Genomic DNA, 26,714 nt, shown 5'->3' with positions numbered 1-26,714 from the left:
CCAGTGGTGTGGGAATTGGCGCTGTGTTATTTCAAGACACCGAAGGACAGCTCGGACCCGTCTCATTCATTAGCCGGACTTTGACCCCTGCAGAGCAAAACTACACAGTCCAAGAGTGGGAGTGCTTAGCAGTCGTCTGGGCACTTGATAGGTTTCGTCCATATATAGAGTTCACCCACTTAGAGATTTACTGCGACCACGCATCACTTTCATGGATGTTCAGCACTGAGCAGACATCTAGTCGGGTGGGAAGATGGGTTCTTCGGCTCCAGGGTTTTAACTGCACCATCAAACACCGCCGAGGAAAGGCCAATATTCCTGCCGATGCACTGAGCTGATTCCCAGTGGTGACCGCCAGTTCGTCCTCCCAGTGTGTCGCCGAAGACTGCTTTCCTATCGACGCAGAAGAACCGGAGCAGTCGATCCATTTCGAGGAGACTGCAGTGACACAAGAGGATGACATCTCCCAACTAAGTGACGGCACCAGATTGGTTGCAGAGCAAATGCAAGTCCCGTTATTGAGTATCATACTCTTGTACCTGAAAAACAACTGTTTACCGGCTGATGCCGGTGAAGCACGTCAGGTGCAAGACCTTGGTGGTGACAGTGAGATCGACAACGCCGGGGTACTCATGTACAGTGGTAATCACACTTCTCTATAACGCGCGAGCATGCGGCTTTCTCCGGGGAGCGCTAGACTGGGGGCATTCGCAGGAACTACGCTAGTCACGTGGCGCAACATGGAACGGCCCGCTCGAGGGGTGTCCTGCCCACTCTATCAGCTTGATAAGTGATAAAAGTAAAGCGCTTTATGATATATTTTTGTTTTTGGATGACGACATCGTTGATACGCCTTCATGCTTTAGTTTGTTTATTGTTCGAGCAATGATGTTTGTAAAAAGCGTGCGAGCAGCCATCCGCGTTCGCCGCCAGCTGATAGAGTGGGCAAGACACCCCTCGAGCGGGCCGTTCCATGTTGCGCCACGTGACTAGCTTAGTTTTTGCGAATGCCACCAGTCTAGCGCTCCCCGGAGAAAGCCGCACGCTCGCGCGTTATAGACAAGTCTGATTAGCACTGTACCTCAAAGGAGAAAAGAGAGTGCCATGGCTGCCTACGCATTTGCGTAATTTGGTTTTAAGGTTATCTCACGACCATCCACTAAGCGCCCACGCCGGCTTCTTTAAAACAATGCGACGTACCCGAGACCAATTTTTCTGGTTGGGTATGAGAGCAGATATCTCTCGGTACATTCGCTCCTGCCGCCAGTGCCAAACTCTGAAGCCACGGCGACAAAATCCGAAAGGCCTAATGGACAGTACTTGGGCTACAGAGCCCATGCAGCAACTCAGTGTCAACCTGATCGGACCCCTACCAACAACAGCCAAGCAAAACAGGCATATTCTAGTTGTGATCGACAAATTTACCAAGTACATAGAGTTATTCCCCATCCGTGCCCCAACGTCGAGGACTATAGTAGACAAAATGGTGGAATTTTTTTGTCGGCACGGAGTTCCACAGAGCATCTTGAGTGGCAACGGCAAAACCTTCGTGAACGCCCTGTGGAAAGGTGTTTTACGTCACTGGGGTATCGTTGACCGGCACACAACGCCATACCGACCATCTGGACAATTGGTAGAACGCCACAATGCCACCGTCAAGCAAGCCATAATGGCATACTGTGCGGCTCATCGTGACTGGGATAAACGACTTCCCGAAATAGCTTTTGCCATGAGAACCAGCGAAAGTGTAGTGACAGGTTACACGCCAGCCTTCTTATGCTATGGTCGAGAGCTCCGCATTCCGTGGGACTCAACATCTGCCCAGGACACAGAGGCCTCGTCCTCTGCACCCCACGTCTTTGCAGCGGAACTGGACCAGCGCCTACGGGATGCCCTGGCCTTTGCGAGAGCGCACCAAAACAAAGCCCAGGAAATTCAGCGACGACAATACAACTCGACCCGACAACCAGGCCACTTTGATGTGGGTGATTTGGTCCTAAAAGACTTGCATACTCTGAGCAATGTTAGCAAGGGAATTGCTGCAAAGCTTGCTCCTAAGCGATCTGGACCCTTCACTGTTACAGCTCGAGTCGGCCAGAATGTCTATAAGCTGAAGAACACATCCACAGGAAGAGCATGCGGTTTGTCTAATGCAGACCAGCTTGCCCTCTTCCACAAGCCTTGGGTCCCCTTCACAGAATAAGGAGGGGGGTGTTGTGAGGGGTGCGGGCTGTGCGTGCGACGGCTATGCACAGAACACAGGTGCTCGCGCGCCACACACCGTGCTGGGCACAAAGTTCATGCCCTGCCCAATGGGTTGCACATCAAGGCATTGTTGCTCACGGGGGACAATGCGATGGGACAGCAGAGCGTGCGCCAGGCCGGACACGAGCGAGAAGAAGGAAATTAGGACTCAAACGGTTGGAAAATAGCTCGGTGGAGTGAATTTATGTAGAATAAACCCCTAGACCCTAACATAGTTATTACAGAGAACACTTTTTTTGTAGCAATTCATTTTCATTTTCCATCACTTGCACCACTCTTGCACCAGGTTAAGGAAGATGTACTCCAAGAGACATTGGAGTACATCAAGCAACCATCTGCAAACAAGCAGAGAGTAACATTTTACCAATTTTTCCCGCTACATCATTACATATAGCACAGTAATAAAATGGGTCCCAAGACAGACCCCCTGGGGAATTCCAGAAGGTACCCACACAATACTTGATTTTGATGTATTTATTTGTACAAACTGTGTTCTGTTTGTGAGATAAGCTTTAATCCATAAAACAATGTTTTTGTTCACCCCCAGATTTAGTAACTTCTGAATAAGCTCTGCGTATGGCACCCAATCAAAAGTCTTTGACAGATCTAGACATATCGCATCAATCTGTCCTCTATGGTTCACTGATTTGGCAAAATCATGCAAAGTTTCAGCGAGCTGAACCACAGTCGACAACGACTTTCGAAAGCCATGTTGGTTAGATAAAGACAGTTTTGATTCCTCAAGATAGGTATACAACTCTTTAGATACAATGAGCTCGAATAGCTTGCAGCAAGGTACACCTAAGCAATATAGGCCCAATAATTTTCAACTGAGGGTTTATCTCCAGATTTGTACACTGGTATGACCCTCGCCATAAGCCAGTCCGAAGGTACTTGAAGCCGTTCTAAACTTGCGCTGTATATAACAAAAAAATTCCAGGGACACCTAAGCACTTCTTATGAGTTGTGAATATGAAAGCATTCCTGGGCGCCGAGAGGAGCAGAAGCGGCCACAGCGTCAGCAGGCCACTTCTGCCCACAGGAAGTATGTGCAGACTGCCCTGGCTCGCTGGTGACTGCTGCGCCGCAGGGTGAGGCAGCGGCAAGAATGTGAAGCTCGGCATGGCGCCGGGAGTGCGAAGCTCGGCGCTAAGCATGTTGAAGTCATGTGTCCTCTCATCATCATCATCATCAACGCCCTAGTTGCGGGTTTCAGTTGATGACGTTAGACCTCAAAGCTTAACGTTAGGCCTAACGACAGGGCAGCGCATATCCGTGTTCCCCCCTCATGTCAAACAGCTGCGCGTACCCGTGGACGACACTAGACCTCAAAGCGTAACGATAGGCATAACGTCAGACCTCTAAGCGTAACGTTAGGCCTAACCTCAGGCCAGCACTCGCCCGCGTCCCCTCCTCCCGCTGCACCGCCAGTAGTTCGGCTGACTCCTTAGCAACGATGACGCCGTTGCTATGGAGCCACATGACGCGTCGCAGCCAGTGGGAATTTAGGTGCCGTTTCGCTCGGCCAATGAGAATTTCGGTGCCGTTTTTCGCTGCTACAAACAATGCCAGCTTCGCCCCATGAGACATTTAATGTTTGTGCATTAATAAATATTTGGAAACCCACTCAGCGTAACTCTTTAAAAGTGTGTTGGGAAATTTGTCTGGTCCCACAGATTTTTTTGTATCAATCTCTGAAGGCAAAGAAAGAATGCCTTACTCGGAGATAACCAGGTCTGGCATAGCTGAGGGCCGTTCACCAGTTACGTTGCCAGCGCCATCAAATGTGTCACCACTTTCCTCAGAAACAGACTGGAAAACCTTTTAAACATGTTTGCCATTTTGCTTGAATCAGTAATGACGTGTTCATTATCAGTAGCATAATCCGCACCCTCCCTTGACGGTGCGAGATGACGCCTAAATTTTTTGTGGTGATGTCCTCGTAAATTCAAGGATAGATGCTGAAAAATACTTTTCTTTTGCATCTTCTAGCTTGCTTTTAAGTGTACAGGATAACTCTTGGACGGTGGTGTTGTTACACATTTTTTCTTGCGGTTACGGGCACGTTTGAGATGAATTATGTCTGGTCACCCAAGGGTTTTGTTTTGCCACTCGTTTGACCTTTTTCAGGACATATCTTTCCAAACAGTAAGAAACTACAGCCTTGAATTGGTCCCATAAATCATTCAAATCTTCCACCTCCTCAAAAGAAGATAAGTTTAATTTTAGATGGTCTAAACTAGTAATGTAATCCACATGATTAAAATCATACAATTGCTTGGTTAGGCACTTTGCACTCTGACATGTAGCAGTGACTTTGCAGGAAAGCAAGACCATTTTATGGTCCGACAGTCCAACTTGGACACTATGTCATAATTTGTCAGGCGGTCTAAGATAAAAGCTAGGTCAAGTAATGAACTGGATGACCCAAACTATCTGCATGTGATCATTACAAAAAGAGATATGCAATAATAATTCCCTCAGTTGATCAACATCAGTTGATCCTGGTTCTAATTCGTCCTAGTTAACCCCAGGTAGGTTAAAATCACCCACATTTATCATTTTGGATCCATCTGTAACGTTTTGTTGCAGATAATCATGAATAACCTCCAACAATGCTATAGAAGAGTCAGGAGATAAGCTTTAAAGTGCCGTACATTGCACCAATTACAAAAGAATGACCACAAAACTAATCTCCACCACAAGCATTCGGTATATGTACAATCAGTCATCAAAATACAGGACGTATTATTTCTGTATATACCGTAATAGCAACTCCCCTCCACAGGATCCTTGGTCTTTTCTAATTATTTTGTAAGAAGGCGGAAGAAGTTCTGAGTTGTTTATATAATTAGGTAACCAGGTCTAAGTGACTACAACAATGTGTGGGTGGTGTGGGAGAGTTCCCATCACAGGAATCGTTTCCATGAAGTTTTGATGTCCCGATTGAGGATTGGCCACTCGCACTTGACACATCTGTATTTGCTTTATAGTGAAGATGCTCCACAGTATGAGCATTGCGGCAAAGTAGTGACTGTATTACCACAGATCTTGTGGAACTGCAGGCACCTACATAAACAGCGACGGGAGTGTTTTCCAGAACTGTTTAGATATCATCTCCCGTTTCACGCTGCCTTCCTTCTTGGTGATCAACCTCTAGCCCCTTTTCGGCGCGTTTTAGAATTTCTTAAAGTAACTGGCCACATACACCGGTTGTAACTTTTATTCACAAAATATATCACTCCCATTGTAGATACAGTAAAACCTCGTTATAACAAAATGGGATTTAACAAACTAATGGATATAACAAAGCAATCATAATTTCCCTTGCTTGCTAATAGTGGGAAGAAATGGACATTGGCTATAACGAACTAATGGTTATAACGGAATAATCACGACCGCTCCTTCAACTTTGTTATAACGAGGTTTTACTGTAGTTTAAAATGTGGTAGATTATGGTCAGTTTAATCTTAAAATCCATAAACATATAATCTTTTTATACCCAGAACTCATGTTCATGTTATACACAACCAGGGTTGGGCAGTATCGCGATACACATGTATCGCGATAGTATTTCCGAAATACATTTCGTATCTGTATTTCTGTATCGCGATACATTTTTTTCACCAGTATCTGTATTCCTGTATCGAAATACATTTGGAATGTTTTTTTGTATCGCGATATAATCAGGATAAAATGTATCTCGTTACATTTCTTGAGAAATATCCCCCCCCCCCCCGATCCGAAAAAAAAAAAAGTTCGAACACATTTTTTTGTTTTACTTCTGAGGGCACCAGAGTCAAGGAGATGCTGAGGCATTGTTACTATGCTGGCCAAGGTTCCTTTTGATTCTGCAAACTATTTTTCCATGCGTCCTCTTCTCTCTTCTGAGAAGTGTTGCGTAGTCGGGGACTCGAACCAGGTGGCGTGCCAGGAGTGGAGTAAGAGCATCTTCTGCCACAGGTCCTTAGGTAGGGATTTCTTGAGTCATTGTTTACTGGCATCCAATGCCCGCTGCTAACTGTCTCTCTCGCCTTAGCGTACAGAGTACACCCAGCCGGCAAAGCTGAGTCACATTCCGTTGCAGCACGAGCCTGGCGGTGGTTGATTTGCAATAGTAGGAAGACTCACGCTGTGAAGTTCAACACGTATTCGAATGCATCTGGGGCTGCGCCCGTAACATTGCACGGCTCAAGGGTATGTCATCAACCGACGTGAATGTGACCCGCTGCTCTGGGGATCCGAAACCCAGGAGGAGGCCAGAAGTGACCTCGCTGTGCCATCCCAGACTACGTACTCCTGCGACTCGTCTCGAGACGGCTGTTTCTCGGACAGCTCGCACCTGTGCCGGCAATATCAGCTCGCAATCCACGAGGTTTCTATTCGGATAATGCTAGGCAAAATTTGAGGATTGCAATACATGCGTTGGTGGCAGAGGGTCGGTAGTAAGGACCTTTAGAACAGGGATGCTACCGTATCGTTTTTTCAACCGTAACAGAAGATAAGACATGTATTCCAAGATGCTTCAGGTGGTCCACTATTCTCAAAAATTCCAAATGACATTGCATGCACGATCTTCAACTAGGTAACCTACAACGAAAGTATGTATTGTCCTTTCATACAGCAGCGTGGCAAAGTTTCACGTTGAAGGCCACACCTACAGATAAAGAATACTAGTTCATTCCGCCGTGACATCATGTTATCAATGTTGACAGGATTCGCTCGCCAGACAGACAGGATGTCATAGAAACGGCTGCGGTCAACCCTTGATGGAACGTTTTTTTAGGGCCCATTGAAGACTCCTTGTCGTCCGAAACCACTACCTTCAAGGTAAAGTGCCAAGCCTACAAGAAAGTAATTTCGGGATCGAAAACATCCACTTCAAACTTCAAGCTTCATCTCAGTTGATGTCTCAAAAAATTTGGAAAATGTATTGCAGTATCAGTATTTCTGCATTTGTATTTCTTTCCTCCCTAAAATGTATTCCTGTATTTGTATTTCCAAATACTTTTTGCCTATTTTTAAAATGTATTTCCGATACGTATTGCGATATATTTTCACAGATGTATCTTAGTATCAGCATTTTAGCTACTATTTTAATGTATCCCAGTATTTGTATTTCCAAATACATTTTTGAGTATTTCTGCCCAACCCTGTACACAACTAATGTTCATAGTCTTATTAGATCATCAGCTACTATGTATAGCTCTGTCTATGCACTTGGCACATTTTGGCCCTGGTAGCTCTTGCACTATAAAACTCAAATCATTCATTCATTCAATGTGTGGGTTATATACCAGTAGTAAGTGCTCCAGTTCTTCTACCTTAAAAAGGCACTCCGGCGATTTCTTCATGGTCCCCGATTTGCTTGAAATTTTGCCAAACTCACCAAACAACATCGCCAAAATAGTATCCCAAATATTAGGTCGAAATAATTTTTTTTCTCGAAGTTATTGAATTTACAATTTTGGTCCTCACCGTGTTTTTCAAACTGAAAGTCTCTACTGGCAACAATGAAAAAGTGACGTCAGTGGAAGTGCAGGTGTTCACTCTTTGGACTGTAGAATTTGTTCCCAACTGATTCGAAGCAGTTTCATGGTGTCAAATGAATGCTTTGAAAGCTCGCTCTAGTCCCCGCGCTCCAGCACGGAACAAATGATTGGCATATTCTATTTCTTAGACTGCTTGCCCGACTGGCAAGCCTGCCCGCTGCTGACGTCACGGCACTGAAAAGTGCGGGTATATTTGAATGTTTGTTTTTGCATCATTTTCATTTGCCGATTTTGCGATAAATATTATGAATTTCGCGATACTAAATAGCGTACCAGAAAGGGTAAAGGCCGGGGAGTCAGAAAATATAGTTAATTGAGGTAGCTCAAAAAATCGCTGGAGTACCCCTTTAATAGCAAGGCTCCTCGCGTTTGAATTAATTAGCGTGAGACACTCTTCTTTCTTGTTGCTTGGATGTCATTTTTTTTTGCCTATCAAGATTTTGTGTACGAGCTATATTTTCGCGGCAGCCATCAGCATCGTTCTAAATAAACGTCTCGTCATTGATCTGCAACGAGTCTTACACGTGCCCTACTGGCCCTTCATTCGCGCTTTGCCAGAGTGTTACGATGGGACTTCGTCGTCTTCATTTTGCAATAGGCAAGACGCGCGGCCTCAGCACGGGCCACGCCTCACGCACTGTTCCTGATTGAGCTAGCGACATGTTCGCAGGGCTCGTAGCTCACCTCCAATCTCGGCAGTCTTCTCCTGTAAATAATATGTAAATAGACCACCACTGAATACTGGCGACGAGGATAAACCTGAATGGTTCAGCGAGGATGGCGCAAGGTCGAATTCCGGACTACACTCCCGGTACGAGTTGGACGTCCTGGAAGGAACGGCTCGAATTTTATTTCGAGGCCAACGACGTGACAGACCCGGCAAAGAAGCGAGCGCTACTCTTCAGCCTCTGTGGGGAGGAAACCTACGGCAAGGTTCGAGATTTGCTTCACCCACAAGTGCCATCTGGGGTCTCCTACGACGACGTTATGCAACGTCTATCACGCCATTTCGAGTCTGGTCCATCGGAACTGCTCGGGAGATGGCGATTTCACAAGCGTGATCAGGAGCCTCACGAAACCATTCCCGAATACGTCGATGCTCTGCGAGCTCTTGCAAAAGATTGCAACTTCGGCACAACAACGGTCACGACCGTGGCATCTGCCACGACAACCGCACAAGCGCCGAGCGGCTCCATTACCCAACAATCGGCAAGTGGCGCCGGGAGCACCATGCAGCAAGCGTCGGTGGACCAGTTAGTAACATCTACAGTCCTTCCACTGGAAGTTATGCTACGCGACCGCTTCATATGTGGCCTTCGAGACGTTCACCTCCAGCAGCGATTACTCTCTGAAAGAGCCGTTACTTTCCAGAAAGCGTTTGATTTGGCTAAGGCAATGGAATCAACGACAACTCATCAGTCGAAAATGAGGGACGATGTCGACAAGATCCATCAAAACTCCTCCAAACAACGCGATTCTGGATCAACGGCAAAGCCAAAAAATCGGGCCCAAAATCGCTGCTACAGGTGCAACAACGATAATCATCGACCGGAGGACTGTCGCTATCGCAAGAGCACCTGCAATTACTGTAAAAAGATTGGACATCTTGAGAAGGCTTGTATCTCAAAGAAAAGACGAGGAGAAAGCAAGAAGACTCATCAAGTGAGTGAGTCGAGTGCTGACCATGATGCAGAACTTTACACCCTCTACAAAACGTATGAGGAATCACCAAGTCGACCCCATTTTCAGATTACCCTCACCATCGACGGTAAAACTTTGCAAATGGAAGTTGACTCGGGAGCTGCAATCACGCTCATCAGTGAAGTAACCTTTCGCAGACTATGGTCTAAAGGAACAGCGAAGCTTCAGTCTGAAGAAAAGCAACTGTACACCTGGTCAGGGCAAAGGCTGCCAGTTCTCGGAAAAATTCAGGTAAACGTCCTGAAAACAACCGCCGCAAGAACGGAGCCAGTCCAACTCACTCTGCGTGTTGTAAAAGGACAAGGAGCAAGTCTCCTCGGCAGGGACTGGTTTGCACCGTTGGGCATTTCCCTTTCTGGAGTGAACGCCGTGGCCTCCACCTCACTGCAGAACGTCTTGGATAGATACCAAGATGTTTTCACTGAACTACAGACCGGTCACAAAGGGTCACCCATATCTATTCCAATGCAGCCGGACGCACCACCCAAGTTCCTGAAGTGCCGCCCAGTTCCGTTCGCTATCCGGGATTCTGTGCTGAAGGAGCTGGATCGCTTGGAAGAACAAGGAATAATAGAACCTGTCCTATCTTCTCAGTGGGCAACTCCAGTAGTGGTAGTGAGGAAGAAGGATGGATCGCTAAGACTTTGCGGTGATTATCGTAGCACAGTCAACGCATCTGTCAAGCCTGGGACCTACCCACTGCCGACTGTACCAGAGCTCCTTACCACAATCAGTGGAGGAAAGCACTTTTCAAAGATTGACTTGGCGCAAGCCTACCAGCAGCTTCGACTCGATGAAGCTACGTCTGAGGTATTGTGCATCAATACGATCAAGGGATTGTACCGCGTCAAGCGTTTACCCTTCGGCGTATCTGTAGCCCCGGCTATCTTTCAAAAATTTATGGACGTATGTCTTGCTGGGCTACCGGGCGTCGCCACATACCTTGACGACATCCTCATCATTGGCTCCACCAAGGACCAGCACTTAAAGCGACTCGAAGCAGTTCTACGACGTTTGAGTCAAGCTAACCTCAAGGTCAAGAAAGAAAAGTGCCATTTCGACATGTCGGAAGTTGAATTCCTCGGATACCGAGTTGATGCTGCAGGCATCCGGCCGACACAAGAAAAAGTCAAGGCGATTGTAGAAGCGCCAGAGCCAAAAGACAAGTCGGAACTACAATCATTTCTTGGAATGATTGCCTTCTACAATCGGTTCCTCAGACATCGAGCAACTGTGGCCGAAAGCTTGCATCGCTTGCTCGACAAAAATGTGCCATGGAAATGGGAGTCCCGACATAAGAAGGACTACCAAGCGCTGAAGGACCTGCTCTCGTCAGCAGAGGTCCTGGCGCACTACAATATTGATAAGCCGCTCTTCTTGTCTTGCGATGCCTCTCCCTACGGTGTAGGAGCCGTACTTGCCCAGCTAGACAACCAAGGCCGCGAAGCTCCCATTGCTTACGGGTCTAGAACGCTCGGTAAGAGTGAAAGGAACTATGCCCAGCTTGACAAAGAAGGGTTGGCCATAGTGTTCGGAGTTAAACACTTTCATCAGTATATTGCTGGAAGGTCCGTCACAATATACACTGACCACAAGCCCCTGCTAGGCATCCTCAACTCAGACAGGCAGATGCCACTGGTACTGTCCCCGAGGATGCTACGCTGGTGCCTGCATCTCCAAACCTATGACTATAACCGGGTTTACCGACCCGGTGCACTCCATCAAAATGCGGATACCCTGAGCCGTCTTCCACTGCCCAGCAACGTGGACGAACCACACGGTCCAGCAGACATCCTTATGATTGAGGCGCTCGAGACACCATCCCTCTCAGCAAAGGACATAGCCCGTCTTACGGCAAAGGACCCCCTCCTGGCGAAGGTCTACCAAGCCGTCCAGTCCGGAGCCTCCAAATGCATGACCGGAAAACAGTTCGCAAGCTATATAAGGCAATTTACCGAGCTATCGACCCACAAGGGATGCGTCTTATGGGGATCACGTGTGGTTATTCCGAAGGAGGCACAGCCAGCAGCCATGAAACTCCTGCACGCAAACCATCCAGGAGTAACAGCCATGAAACGCTGTGCACGAAGTCATCTTTGGTGGCCTGACCTCGACAAAGAAATCGACAGGTGCGTCCAACTCTGCTCAAAGTGTCAGCAACAAGTACGTGCTCCTGTTCCAGCACAAAGTCCAACTTGGGAACGCCCTCAGGAGCCATGGAGTCTACTTCACATGGACTTCGCCGGTCCTTTTGAAGGAAAGATGCTTCTGATAGTTGTTGACGCGTATTCCAAATGGTTGCAAGTCCACATCTGCGCGTCAGCAACTGCTGCCACCGTCATTGACGCCCTCCGATCCATGTTTGCCACATTTGGCATCCCGAAAGTCGTCTGCAGCGACAATGGCACGCCATTTTTAGCCAAGGAAACCAATCAGTTCCTGCAAGCCAATAACATCCGGCACATCACAAGCGCCCCCTATCACCCAGCAACCAACGGCCAAGCCGAACGAATGGTTCGGGAAACGAAGGAGTCGCTCCGCAAACTTTCAGAAGGAAGTCTGAACTGCCGACTGGCACGGTTCTTGTATAAGCAACATACAACACCAAGCTCAACAACTGGGAAAACACCAGCAGAGTTGATGTTCGGACGACAATTGCTTTGCCCATTGGATTATATTCATCCACGGGGTAAGGAAGGTGAAGAAGGCTACAAAGACGCTAAGTTCAGCAATTCACAAGCCGTCTTTATTAAGGGATTCGCGGGACAACCGAAATGGATAGAGGCTAAGGTGCTCCGTCAGGTTGGTTCCCGATCATTTGAAGTAACGACTTCAGATGGAAGAATACAAAGAAGACACATTGACGACATGCGAAGTCGGTTAGCCCAACATTCGGAACAATACAGTTCAACATCGTCTCGAATTTCAAGGTATCCACTTTTCGACTCGGATCCCGATGAACAAAAAGATGTATGTGCCTCAGGCCAGGCATCTTCAGAGACGGAATTCTCAACAGCGAACACATCTGGTGCGTTTTCACTTCCAGAGCCTACACCGATCATCAAGGGACAGGGCTCTGTTATGCCGAATACTGAACCGACATCAGAAAGTTCTCCTGGACCATCCTCCTCGTCTGTTCCGGTTCCTCTACCCAGAACACGCCCCAAGCGCGTTACAAACAAACCAGTGCGTTTTCGAGAAACTGATTAGTTTTATCGAGAAGGGGGAAGTGTTACGATGGGACTTCGTCGTCTTCATTTTGCAATAGGCAAGACGCGCGGCCTCAGCACGGGCCACGCCTCACGCACTGTTCCTGATTGAGCTAGCGACATGTTCGCAGGGCTCGTAGCTCACCTCCAATCTCGGCAGTCTTCTCCTGTAAATAATATGTAAATAGACCACCACTGAATACAGAGGTTCTGTCTTTTGTGCAAAATGGCTTGCGAATAATTATTTGACATTGATATCTGTGATCCTTTTAGTATTTTGCAGTTCTGAAGCACCTGCACTTTTTTTTTTCATTGTAATCATACAATTTCATGGGCCAAATTTTCTCTTACCTTTTTTTTTTTTTTTAGTCTATGAATTTGTTTGACCGTTTTTACACTTACACCTAGCTGTTGTTGGAAAACGCCATCAATTACCTTAGTTTTCAAGTCTTTATCTGTTTCAATTTGCATTTCAGGGATCCTAAACACTATCAGATTATTTCTTCTACTTCTGTCTTCCAGATCCGCTATTGTTTCCTCTTGGAGGTGAAGCAATTCTTCCAGCTTTTGAACTGTTCCCTGTAGCTGTTCTATATTTTGGTTATTTTTCCCACAAATTCTTTTGAAGATTGGCTGTTTGCAAATGTCTATAGTCAGTGACAGGTTTAAAATGCCGTAGATACTCTGCCTCGAGCATGAGCCCTTTGTCCTCGATGACACTTTGGCGCATGTGCAGCCAAAGCCTTGCAGGAGGCTGAGCTTGTACTGCATCCTTAGCCTGCCAAACACTATAAGCACTGTCGAGCAATTGACGAAGCCCTGGAACCTCGTGGCATGTCTCTTTCTGCTCCCTCAGATCCAGAAGGAAGAGAAGCAACTGGAGAGTGTCGTGGAGAAGAATGGCGACAACTTCTCGGTGGGAGAGCGGCAACTTCTGTGCCTTGCTAGGGCCCTGCTGCGTCACAACAAGGTACAATGTACATATAGCGCGTGGGTAGTACTAAAACAACTGAGCCTTGGAATGAACTGTACAAGCATAATTTTGTTGGCTGCTGTTTCGGACAACCAAGCCTTGGAATGAACTTTGCAAGCATAATTTTGTTCATTGCTGTTTCGTCATAGACGAGTAATATCGAAAAGGGGTAATTTTTTGTGCATCCAAGAGGGAGAGAGAAAGCAGAAGCACTTAACGGGGTTACTGAAATTATATTAGAGTTTAATTGGGCAGTTGTAACAAGTAGCAAAGGTATCCAGACGATACTGATCAGGTTGTATATCGTATAGATGGTTTCCAATTGCTCAAATTGATTACACTGAAAATTAGGCGACCATGCCAGAAGCGTCGCCCTGGTAACGAAAAAGAATGGAGGTGTGTGCCTCGTGTGCCACACGCTTGTTCTCTCTCTCTCTTTCTTTATGTGCATGTCGCAGAAGAGAACATATTCTTTGAGAGCGCCAAAAGCTAGAGAGATAAAATCCAATCCACAAGTTTAATTCAATCCTCACACTTGGTCTTCGACCAATTTTCCGGTTTTTGCCAATTGCTGCTTCTTTTAGCATTCTCTATTTTCTCTGGGAATATTTCTCTTGAAATTCAAGGAAACATTAGGCCTTTTTATTTTATTGCAAGTGTTGTTTACACAAAATTGAGCTTCCGGTTTGTCCTGTGTGCAGGTATTGGTTCTGGACGAAGCCACAGCCTCTGTCGATGCGGAAACCGACCAGCTGATCCAACAGACCGTGCGGGAAACATTTGCCGACTGCACGGTCCTGACCATTGCGCACAGGCTAAACACCGTGTTGAGCTGTGACGTCGTCATAGTATTGGACACGGGCAAGGCACGTTCCCCCCTTGACAATCTGCAGGAACTCTCCTTCCGTTGGCTACAGCCTTTACCGTGCTTCAACCAGACCGTGTGCCTCGTTAACTCTAATTTCTGCCAATCTCTACTTGTTTGTGCACTGTTTGCATGCTTGCTGGGTTTACAAATGTCTCCAGCATATACCTGAATGTCTCGGGCAGTGTTGGTGGTGGATTATGTAGGCTGATTACTTCTTTTAAGGTGGCGGTGCAAGCGAGTTGGTTTATGACATGAGAAATTGGGAACAGCGCGCAAAAACTACTTCTCGCTTATTACTTGTTTATTGCTTCTCGAAAGCTCAAGATAATTTACCTATATTGGAGTATACATGAAAGCATGTTGATAAAAAAAAAAAAAGCTTTGCTTAGACTTTAAATATAAGCAAAATTCCTTAATCGCCTCAGAACGATAGGATTATTATTATTTTTTTTTTCCAAGCTCTTGTGTAATTTTTTGAAGGTGTGACCCTGTTATCATACCGTTTGTGTACAAAATTCACAATATTTCCTGCTCCTGTTTTATAACTCTTGACATTTGGCTGTTCAGAACAAACTACTGTTACACGGAGTCTTGCGAAAAAACTGTAAAATGTTGTGTACGATTTGCTAGATATAAACGTCTGTCCACTGAAAACAGACTGCACTAATAGATACTGGCAATCTTTTGCATAGTATTGTAGAAGTTGATTAGATGAGACCTGATTTAATGTTTCATTGTTTGACTCTTCATTTTCCTTTTTATTTTGCAGGTCATTGAAATGGACAGTCCCCTTGCACTGGCCAATGACCCAAACTCTGTGTTTGCATCCATGCTGAAAGCAACCGGCACGCACTCATCAATGCCAGGGTCACAATAGTAGTCGCCTGGTCAACAACACGCATCTATTAATGCATAGAATTATATTTTTCTTTAGCTCTCTTTTGCATCGGATGGGACGAGCCTATTATTGAGATCTGATTTTCTTGTGTTGTTTTAATTCAGTTTAAATTATGATGACTTTGAGATTTCAATCTTGGATTGCAAGAAATTTGAATCTCTTTATGTGATGCTTTGACTCGTTGAGTTTCTGTGATAGAAAATTACACAGTGTTTCTTGCGAGGGTAATTGCTTAGCTGCACTGGTTTGCAGAAATGGCATTTAGGAGAAAAAAAAAAAAAAAAAACTTATAGTTCTGCATCCAAAGCAGTGAGCACAGTGCAGTACAGCACATCCATCTGTTGTTACCAGAGGCTGATGCTCTGCTCACCTTCCTCAGGCATTCAGCTTCCATGTGTTCTGCTGTATTTACTGCAGTAGCTGCATTTAATGCAAAAGCATAAGTTTGGCTCAAAGGTTGTGTTGCCATTTAGACACCGAGTGAGTTGTGCATTTTTTTGCTATTCTTTTTTTTCATTTAGACAACTTTTTAGTCCAGTGAACTTTGTTTTTGAGACTATTTAGGTAATTTCTGTTGGCTCATCGTAGAACACTTGATTATCTACTAGTATAGTGATCCGGGATATAAAATGCTCCAACTATATTTTTTATGTTTGGTGACTCCAATGCATATTCACGCTTTGTGCTCAATGTTTAAAGCTCTGCCTCTTAGTTAGCTGATCTAAATCACAATGGCACTTGCAGTGCTCTGCATTCCCAATCCTTCACATGTGTGTCCGGGCATTGCCAGTGCATTGTGTCTCAAGTTAGCCAATTTCTGCAGCATACCACACTTTCGTGTCTCATTTAGCCAATTGTGGTATGCTCAGGGTTACAGTGTGCGTACAATGGGACAATAATATTACTCTGGGGACATTTTCGTTATCTTTTTTGTATAGTATGCCTTCAGTAGGGAAGAACACGCAAGGGGCAGCGAATATGCTCTGCCAGCTCCTTAGAGGAGGCAGAGCCTTTGCGATTGAAGATGAGAGTAAACACATTGGTCGGCTTGCTAGAAACGGGGTCTTTGCCAAGACTATATGAAAAACGAGCATTACCAAGGCTAGTGCATGAGCAGAGTGGCCTATAAAGTCCAGTCACAATTAAGTGCTGCGTGCCCCAGGGCTTGCAGGCGTCCTTTTAGAGTCTTAGCTATGACTCTTTTTCTAGCAAGTTGGCCCTGGCTTTTGTATCGTCGCATTTCTTCTTTCCGCACACACACACATGCTCCTTCCTTCTTTCCTTTTCAAGTTGCCAACTTGCAAAGGAATGAAATGTGAGGAGGAACGTACGCGGGTATCAACTCATCAGCTGATGCTCGCGTGTTTTTCCTGATATTGAAGGCAGCTGTATGGTCTTACCCTTGCAATGTATGTACTTTTTGCATATACGTTAGGTTTTATACTGTGTTACAACTTCTGTCTGCTAGATGGGCAGAAGCACAGGCTACCCAGTTGATATGAGTAGCCGTAAAGTACCTCAATTAATGCCCCTTGGAAGTCAGTGAGTGACTGAAACATGCAGAACACGGGAGCATGAGCTGATCTGTCTGTTTTAAAGGAGCTTATGGTACAGGTGTGTGAGGCTGCTTGTGTGAATTGGGTGTTAGCTTGGTTGGTGTGCCAGCAATTCAGTTAACCTCGATATTACAATTCCTAGCTGAAATGTTATTTACAACGTTTGGTTATTTACATTCTAAGGACACACTCCGTTGCCAAAGCAATTATTTTCTCTTCTTTTTTTATTAGGAGGTGGTATTCTGCTTATTTGTTGTTGTGTTTCTATAGTACTTTATACATGCAATAAAACCTTAATGCCTTCTTCTGATACCTGAGGTGGTGTACCCATTGTGACAAGTCATGGGTGTTAGATTCTATATGGGCTAGTTTACAACTAAGGTGAGTTTAGGCTGACAGTAAAACTGCATTCACATAGTGGCAGTCATTTTACCAGCTTTCACTGACCATGACACAGGGTTGAATGTGTCTTACTTGTAACATCGTCACACCACTTGGGTCTAGTCCTTCTGTGTACGCAGCTTGGAACTTCCGAAGGTTGTGTGCTTACGCTGACCAAGTGATTCTGCAAAATCATTCTTGAAGTATTTGGGATCAAACTTCAAAGCAATTTTCTCACCCAAGTTCAGTTCCTTTTAACGCTTTCTGGTTATTGTGAAAGCCGATTCCCCTGCTCCTTTGCCAATGCAGTTAAACTGACAGTTTGAACTCGCCCTATCAATGTCTACAAATGTGCCTCAAGCATTAAGCACCATCACATTATTTTGCGACTTGTATCGTAAGCCTACCCTATATTTAAAATGCCCTCCCGGCAAGCATTCTTAATGCACATGTCTTTCTTGTTCATGAAAGTTGAGGAGCGTCTGCAAAAAGGGATTCTAACCATCTGTATCACACAGTGGCATAGCCATTGTTGGGAAGGGGGGTGGGCACTAACCCCCCCCCCCCCCCCCCTCACCTCAAGTCATGGACTTGGGGTGTGGGGAGCTATGCCACTGGACTGGTATCCTGATGTTCATATGCTATTGTGATGAAAGGGGCTGTTGGAGCCTGTTTATTTGTGTGCAGTCTTGATTTGCTGACTTCCATCTTAGAGTTAAAGAGGATGAACACAAATGCTGCCTTGTGCAGGAGCCAGCCTGATGTTAATTAGTGCATGGTCTGTGTATCTTTTACACAGATAGGCACTTTGAATCCTCTTAGTCAGTGTCCTTGAAGTGCCAGCCTTGTAGGTTCCTTGCTAGGTTTCTTTTCTTTTTTTCACATCTTCCCATTACCGCGGGAAATCCAGTATTATGTCTCTTAGTCCTTTTCGCCTCCATGAACATTGTTTCGTGGCCTTATACACGTGGGGCATACATTCATAGATTGGCCATGTGGGTGGCCATTGTGTCGATGCATGCCCATTTAAGTGCATTGTTGGTTCGATCCATGAAAGAAATGTCATGTTGACTCATCTAGATAATGCTATTTTGTGACACCAATTGCTCTGAATAAATATGCTTTTCTTTTTGACCATTTGGTGTTCGATATCTATTCCTCGTGAGAGAAAGCTAGGGATCAGCATTTGCACCAAATATAGGGTGGCATTTGACGGGTGCATCTAGACCCATTAATTGCTTGCTTCTATATATTTTTTTAAAGACTCGTGCATTGTGAGGCAGCTTGACACGACCCTATTGACGCCACTGGAAACCCCCAAATTTTGACAAGTAGGAACGACCACCAGCAGGGTGCGGTGACGTCACATACAAACTAGACTTCCAGAGTTGCGCGTTCATCTCCGTAGCGCCGTCTTTCCTGCACGGCATGCTGATCCCGCTCGCCACGTGACCGAATTCGGCGAATAGCGGCGCCGCGCGCTCAAAAGCAGGGGAACGTACGCGGGGGCGCGTGCAACGTCTACTTTCCTGCACGGCACTTGCTCCTCACGTGATCGTATATCGGCAAATAGCGGCGCGGCGGCACGTGGAAAACAAACGCGCAACTCTAGCTCCCGTCCAGTCGTCACACACAAGAGATAACTTTTTTTTTTTTTTTTGCCAATAAAAAATTTGCTGGGTACGCGCGTCCAATTCACGGCCCATTGAAGGATTCTGACGCCTTGGATGGATGGATAGATAAATTTTGGCTGTTCCCTTTATACCGGGCGGTAGCTTGCGTCACCTAGCCTTAAAGTAATAAAAAAAAAAAAAAAACTTTTATTATTTTTTTTTTTTTTTGCAGGTATAGGGTGCCTACATGTCTCCGCCGCTCCGGAAACATGTAGGCACGCTAGGCAAGTAGAGTACTTTCAAAAAAAAAAAAATAATAATAATAATAATTGAAGGGAATGGGGCAAAAAAAAAAAAATTAAACATTGCTTTTCGCCTCCTTCCCCGGACGAGGGAGTCGGCAACTTTCCTCTGGTCAACCTCGTCGGTGTTCAGACCCACCGGGGGACAGGTGTGAGACTTCGGGCCGGAGCCACGCCGCCACGCCGGGAGGGAGTCCCAATATTCCTCTGTCCCTCCTGTTCCCCAGCTGCGCTAATTGTTCGTCCTTGTTTCATTTTCTCTAGACTGTATCCACCAGTTAAAGAGTGTCTGGAACCGCTGGTGCTGACGCATGAAGTACCTGTAGATGGGGCCATTGGGTTTCTGGATCTGAGCCTTCAACTTTGTCATGGCCATGTGTGCTCCAAGCTAGCGCATTCCAAACTAGTAAAAAGGGGAATTGTTAACCTCTGCGTTAGAAATGCCCTGTTCAAGTCGTGCCCCCACAGGGTGAAAGAGAGCTTCGACACACAAGCATCAAGGCTCAGATTTGCGGGATATCCGTCTTGACGACAGTTGCTGAGAGCCTGCTTAAAAGGCATCTAACACGCCAAAAAAAAAAAAAAAAAAAATTTCATGCTACGCGTTGAATTTGCATATCAGGACATTACAAAAAAATTGTTTCACGTAGTTTTTTTTTTTATAAAAAAAAATAAAAATACGAGGCCCAATTCAAAGTTCTCGTCGTGCACTGTGACGTAACAGTGTACCGCAAGGTGTCGGGGCGGTCAGAAGGGAGGCATCGCCGGAAGTCACGTGAGTTGTATCCCTCCTCGTGCTTACCGCGAGCGCGTGTTATATATATTTTTTTTAATATTTTTGTTATTTTCCGTACTTCCACGAGCGATCCAAGCAGACCAGTGAACTGACGTGATCAACTACAATGCCTAGAAGGTGCTGTGCGAGGGACTGTCCCGGTATTTCAGCAACTGAAGAAGAGATCACACTGCATGCATTTCCGAGAGACATACTTCGGCCGCATGTGCACCGAGTAAAAACGTTCTATTCATGTTCTAGACAAAATACGTACTGTGTGCTCGACGTTTACTTGTACTTCGTACACAAACGAGTTCGTATTCTTTAGATGGCAGGAATCTTTAGCCTGGAAAGTATCCGATGATTCAACGACCTCGGTGTCTGAACCTTCAGCAATGCGATCGGGCATGTCGTATGCTAGCAATCCTAATTTCTGCGAGCGTTCTAGAATTTTTTTTTTTTTTTTTTTTTTCAAAACTTGATAGCTTGTTTTGCGCCCAGTATAGCCCTGTATCATCGGACTGACGGCATGCACTCGTACACTGGCTTGCGTACTCGCAACGCTTTCATCATTGACCTCCATCACGTCGATTCACTGACTCTTCGTCCTCAAATTTTACAGCACGCAAACTAACCAGCGGTGCAACGATAAAGAGCTAGTGGAACTGAAACTTCGATTTTACGATCGCTCGTACGAAGAGCAGAAAAAAAAAATATTAGGCACGGTCGCGGAGAGCACGAGAAGTGAAACTCACGTGACTTCCGGTGAACCCACTTTTAGTGACGTAGGTCGATGCCTGGATGGATGGATGGATGATGGATGGATGAATACGGCTGAGCCCTTTGGATCGGGCGGTAGCTTACGCCACCTAGCCATTTTGTTTTACCATTTAAGCTTAGAATATTTAAATGTGAAATCTATATTCACTCCGCAGTGAATATCGCCCCGACACCTTGCGGTACACTGTTACGTCACAGTGCACGGCGGGAACTTTGAATTGGGCCTCGTATTTCTATTTTTTTATAAAAAAACTACGCAACTCTATAGTGAAACAATTTTTTTTTGTAATGTCCTGATATGCCATTTCAACGCCTACCATGAAAAAAAAATTTTTTTTTTTTTTTTGCGTGTCATAGGGTTGACAAAAAAGTAACCGTTTTGCCATACCTGTACAAGATCTCGCACAACCTGAAGAAAGTTGGGCGAAGGGTTGGTGTTGATGTGTTTTTTTCGGCTCCGGAAGAGCTGTCTGGGCTGTGCAGAAAAGTGAACTCCTGTTCTAAAGGAACGCAGGGTTGCACCAAAAAAACACCACGACCGATTCGTGAACTGTGTGGAGGGAGTGGTGTACTCTATTCCCCTCTCGTGCGGCAGGAGATACGTCGGGCAAACGGGGCGCGGCCTCAATGATCGCTTGCGAGAACATAAGTATAATGTCTTTAGAGTTGTGTCAGATCACCTGGACCTGCATTGCCGTGACTGCTGCTGCACTCCCGTCTTCGACAAGTGTGAAGAGATTAGGAAAAATAAAGACAAACTCACTCGGGAAATCATTGAGGCGCGGGAAATTGGAAAATTGGGGGAAAACTGTGTCAGCACTCCTTCAATATGTTTATCGGAAAAAGAATGTTGCTTTCTTGACACACGGTGGCTAAGGAGCACGTGGTGTCCATTACTTGTATTTTATCTTTATTTGTGTGTCATGACGTTATAGTATTTATACTTCATGTTAGCACGAATAAACTTAGTTGTAAGTCAGCGCCTTGTTCGTCTACCTTCTTGTTCTTGTCCGTGTCCCTGCTCTGTTTTAATTTTTAATCATGAAATACCAACTAGCCCAAACTTCTACGTTAGTCAAGGAGGTTAAAAGTACTAGGAGGGGGCACGTTGCAATATTGGTGAAGCATAGTCATAAAAAGTCTAAACGATATTGTGCCCAGAGTGGCATTAGATCTCTCTGGCAATTGGTGCGCGTGACATGTCACGTGTGAGATGGATGGTTGATTGTAGAAGGATTCCTTGCAGGTTTGCGCGCTCCGTCCGGTAGGTTTTATCAGATCGAAGGCTAGCTACGGTCACGTGATGTGGTCACGTTGGCCTGATAAGTGAGGAGTGTAAGGAGAAAAATGAGAAAGAGGCGAGGCTAGGGTGACCACCCGTCCCGCGACTCGCGGGACTATCCCGCATTGAGGGCTCGTGTTTCGCGTCCCGCAAAGAATTTCCAAAATCTTCAAAATGTCCCGCATTTCACATTGTCGTAAAACTCACCACGCAGCTTATGGCGCTGCCGAACAACGGGGCACAGAGAAGCGCGGAGATCGCTGGTGAACCTGTGAATCGTGATGGTACACCATTTTCTATCCAAGCATCGTGGGAAGCGACCGTCGTTCTTGCAGGAGATCTGTCGCGCATGCGCCTTCGTGCCTCTCTTCCCTTGGTGGCAAAATACACCAAAAGTTGAAAATACATTATTTTAATTATTTTCAAATCGTGCTGCGTCATTGCGAAAAGGTTGCTGTGGAAAGCTTTTTTTTTCTTTTTTTAGTAAAGACGATCACACAAGGCAAGAAGACTGCAACCCACAACGATCAAAAACAACGTAAAATTCGAATTTTCTGTAGGAGCATGTTGTTAAAAATACGAATCGAAAGGAAACGAGAAGCCATAAAAGATTTACTGCTTCTATCCTTTTGATGCATTGAGTTCTGTTGCAGTCGATTTTATGTTTTCAACTCGGACAACTTGTAGTGAAAATTATTTGAGCGTAATTGCCGCAATTAATACAATTTGCAGCTGTATAATATGCTTTCAGACAAGACAGGATATCAAATGTGCTAGCAGAGCCGCATTTCGTGGCATGTGTTGATAGGTTTCCTCGAATAGTTATTTTTTCCATTCTGTTTTTTTCACCTGAGACTGGGGCAGAAGGCGGAAAAACAATTTTCCTCCACCTGCTCCTGTCTCGGGTTAGAAGGCAGCATAGTAAATTACCATCAGCCCGACTGCGCACTAAGTTCTTTTTTGCAGTTGCCACAGCCGAAATATACAGCCGTTCTTCTCTTACCCCCCCCCCCCCCCCCCCCCCCCCCCCCCCCAAGGTCAGCGTGTCCCGCATTTCGCTAGCGGGAAGGTGGTCACCCTAGGCGAGGCGTCAAGGGAACATGGCTTGTGGAGGCTACGCGGCTGACGTCATGCCCTCTCCTACCCTTCTGTCCTCCTTGGACTCGAGTCGGAGCTCTTTGGATTTTCTCGCCGGAAACCGTCACCAGTCAGGAAATGACGTCATCTTTAGCTCCTTTGACTCTACGTGCACCGTCTCCGGCCTCGGTGCTTCGGAGCTTGACTCCGAAGCCGCGGAGTTACGTGCACCAGAAGTGACTTTTGGCCGTCCAGTGGAAGGAGTCAGTGACTCCTTGACTCCGGGGCCGCTGGTACAAAGTGGGCAGTAAGCCATGTTCCCAACTGATCACAAGACGTTTGATGGTGGGAAAAGAATGCTTCGTACAACGAGGTAGAGGGCATTAGAGTGATAAACTGGCAGCTGAAAGTGACCCCCAATCAAGGAGGTTAGAAGTACTAGGAGGGGGCACGTTGCAATATTGGTGAAGCCTAGTCATAAAAAGTTTAAACGATTTTGTGCCCAGCGTGACCGCAGATCTCTCTGGCGATTGGTGCGCGTGACATGTCACGTGTGAGATGGATGGTTGATTGTAGAAGGAGTCCTTGCATGCTTGCGCGCGCTCCGTCCGGTAGGTTTTATCAGGTCGAGGGCTAGACTGTGGTGTATTCTAGTACCCCATAGCAAGACGAAGGTTAGCTACGGTCACGTGATGTGGTCACGTTGGCATGGTAGGTGAGGAGAGTAAGGAGGAAAATGAGAAAGGCGAGGCGTCAAGGGAGCATGCCTTGTGGAGGCTACGCGGCCGACGTCATGCCCTCTCCTACCCTTCTATTCTCCATGCCCCCAATTGACCGCCGCCATGTTGTACAATTTTGACCACTAGACACGTGACCAGGCCAAATCTATGACGTAACCAGACCAAATCTCTGGCGTCAACGATAAGATGGCAGCGCCCAGTGCGTGTCGGAAGCGTTGTGGGCGTTGATCGGAGTGTGTGGATTTCGTGTGCGCAATTCGGTTTTTCAGGGTTTTTTATGCTCCCCCGCGTAGGAATAACGTGAAGTAGGAGGGAATGAGGCTTTTCTTTTTTATTTAATTCAGAGTAAGCCAGATTCGGTCCCGTGCTTCTCTCGTACGGGCTCGGATCACTACCTCGGACATCGCTCGGTCGTTCGAGTTTAATTAAAATATCCGCAATCGTTAACCACGGAAGCTCCTCCATAATCGCTGAGTCGAAGGATACGTCGAACCCATCCGGAACGCGGAGTCTAAAGGTATGTAGGACGTAACCAGAACGCGGAGTTCTAACGGTACGGCGGACGTGCCCGGGCAATTTTCTTAGCTCGACCGTCAAGATTCGCATTTGAAGCAGCGAGTGAAGTGTTGAAATCTCCGAACTGCTCGGTGCTGAGCTAACTACGGACCACTTCACTATGTGATCCGTAGTGACGTGAAAAAGACCGACGGCGGTCACTCCGGGGGGACGGCGGCTCCCGCCGCCTGCCGGGTGCCTTCTGTGAAGGGGCGACAGTCGTGTAAGCAGTACTGTACCAGCTTCTCTTATAGTTATGTTGTTCTCGAGCAGCTTCCCGATCACTAAACCCCGCAAACGCGTGCCGAAATTTCAAAAGGTGTCTGCCAACCTGGAAAGCCTTGAACTCCCAGGGAATTTCGGATCATCTGGGAAACTCAGGGAATCATTCAAAAAGTGGGCTAAATAAGGGAAGACGACTAGTGAAAGCGGCATGGCGGTTGCTCGTCGGCACGGCCATGCTGAATGACATTGCCGAAATGTCGTCCTTCGACTCAAAAACTCAAGGAATTTGATCAAAATAGTCAGGGAAAAACTTGAAAAAGTCGGGGAATTTGAAATCAGTAGTTTGTTAGACACAATGTTTGATTTTCTTGGCACTCCACGCGTTTTTACACACGACAGGCACAAGCCCGTGTATCACACGGCAGCCAGGCCAAGCGGCTGCCAGCCACTTGTGCAAGGTCGATAAGACGCAAGCGTGGAACGCTTTCGGACTGCTGTAAATACACCAGCGGGAGCGTCCGGCCGCAGTCCGACTGCCCACGCTAGGACACCCCGACACAGACTCCGCGTCCTGAGTACGTCTGACGTATCTTTAGTTTTTGCATCCTAGGTACGTCAGACCTATCTTTAGACACAGCGCCTCATAATAGTAGTGAATAGGGCCACGTTCAGTGCGCAAGTCACTTTATTACACTCGGAGAGCGGAATTCCATTCCTGTTGCGCAGGTAGTTCCGAGCTAGGCATGCACTTGAAGACTATGTTTCACTCTTTCATAAAGCAAGCTTTGCGGGACCCCTCCGCCCTTGTGCACCCATTCGCAGGTTGTGTCGACTTTCCTCACGTAACTCCCGCAGGTTCAGTGAGTTGCCGAGCCACTGCAGCCCTGGCGTCGCTCGGTACATACAAGAGGCGGCTCACGTCGGTCGTCCAGCAGCGTACTGGAGGGACGCAAAGCTAGCAGCCTCCTTGATGCACGCAAGACGAGGCTGAGCAGAGCTCCAAGCTCTTCTGACGCACATGTGCACTCCAATGAGACCGGTGTCGCACCCCCGATTCCTAGAGATGTGGTCGCACTGGCAGTCTTGTCGGTCCTTGGGGGCCGTCGAGGAGTGCCAGAAAGCAAAATTCCATCCTTCTTGCGCAGGTAGTTCCCCAGCTAGTCACTTCCTTGACGACGTCGCACCCTCTCTGGAAGCAAGCTTCGGGATGCTCTTGTGCACCCATTTGCAGGTCGTGTCGCCTTTGCTCACGTAACTCCCGCAGGTCCAGCGAGTTGCCGAGCCGCTGTAGCCCCGGCGTCGCTGGTCGTGCATCCTGGTCCTGGTCGTGCATCAACCACCGCTGCCCATTTCCGCTGAGTGCTTGGGTGTGGTAGCTTGACGTGCTTTCGCAGAAAGCTGTATGCCTTTGCCGAGTAAAAATGGAGCGTGAGGGCAAACTTGCGAACATCCTCTGTACATGCGTTTTTGTTGCGCCTGACTCTTTTTAAGACGAGGTTGCGCATTGTGTTGGTGAATGCATTGTCAAGTATGTCAACTGCTGGCTTAGGAAGTCGTGTCCTCAGTTCACGGAGCAGCGTGTTCAGCTTCCTAATCCTGGCCGTCTTCCGATTGATCTTCTTTGCCTGTTTCAACAGTTTCCTCGCCTTCTGCAGCTTTTGCCTACTCGTGGACAGGACCCTGTGCAGTCGTGGTGACACACCTGCGTACGAGTGGTCACCGAAGGAAGTGTTGCGTCGCTTGAACACAGCTTCAGGGGGAGTCTCTGACGTCGTAGCCTGAGAGGGGGAAGTAACCAGCTTTACATTGCTTCCAGAACCAGCAGCAGCTTGGGCCTCTCCTGGGGTTGGCTGATCAGTCGTCGATCCAGGCTGCCTCTCTGGAGGGTGAGACCTGTCAGCAGAACAACGAGCGGTGACATTCAAGACTGCCTGTATTCCACAAGACTGTGTGCCAGGGCAT

General features: G+C 46.7%; 1 protein-coding gene across 3 annotated transcripts in view; it reads left to right on the top strand.

Annotated features, from left to right (window-relative positions):
• LOC8036206 (multidrug resistance-associated protein 5) overlaps positions 1-18,540 on the top strand; it is a 127,602-nt gene extending 109,062 nt beyond the window's left edge. For all 3 annotated transcript variants that reach the window (XM_029991964.4, XM_029991963.4, XM_029991965.4), the window contains 3 exons: positions 13,584-13,697; positions 14,402-14,566; positions 15,338-18,540. In XM_029991964.4, the coding sequence (XP_029847824.3) occupies positions 13,584-13,697; positions 14,402-14,566; positions 15,338-15,445 (387 nt within the window). In that variant the 3' untranslated portion in view covers positions 15,446-18,540. The remainder of the gene's footprint in view (positions 1-13,583; positions 13,698-14,401; positions 14,567-15,337) is intronic.
• The last annotated feature ends 8,174 nt before the right edge of the window (positions 18,541-26,714 follow it).

The sequence above is a fragment of the Ixodes scapularis genome, unplaced genomic scaffold (assembly GCF_016920785.2).
Source record: "Ixodes scapularis isolate PalLabHiFi unplaced genomic scaffold, ASM1692078v2 PGA_scaffold1__304_contigs__length_218370807, whole genome shotgun sequence".
Classification (NCBI taxonomy): Eukaryota; Metazoa; Arthropoda; class Arachnida; order Ixodida; family Ixodidae; genus Ixodes; species Ixodes scapularis.
This window is presented reverse-complemented; position numbering and strand designations above follow the sequence as displayed.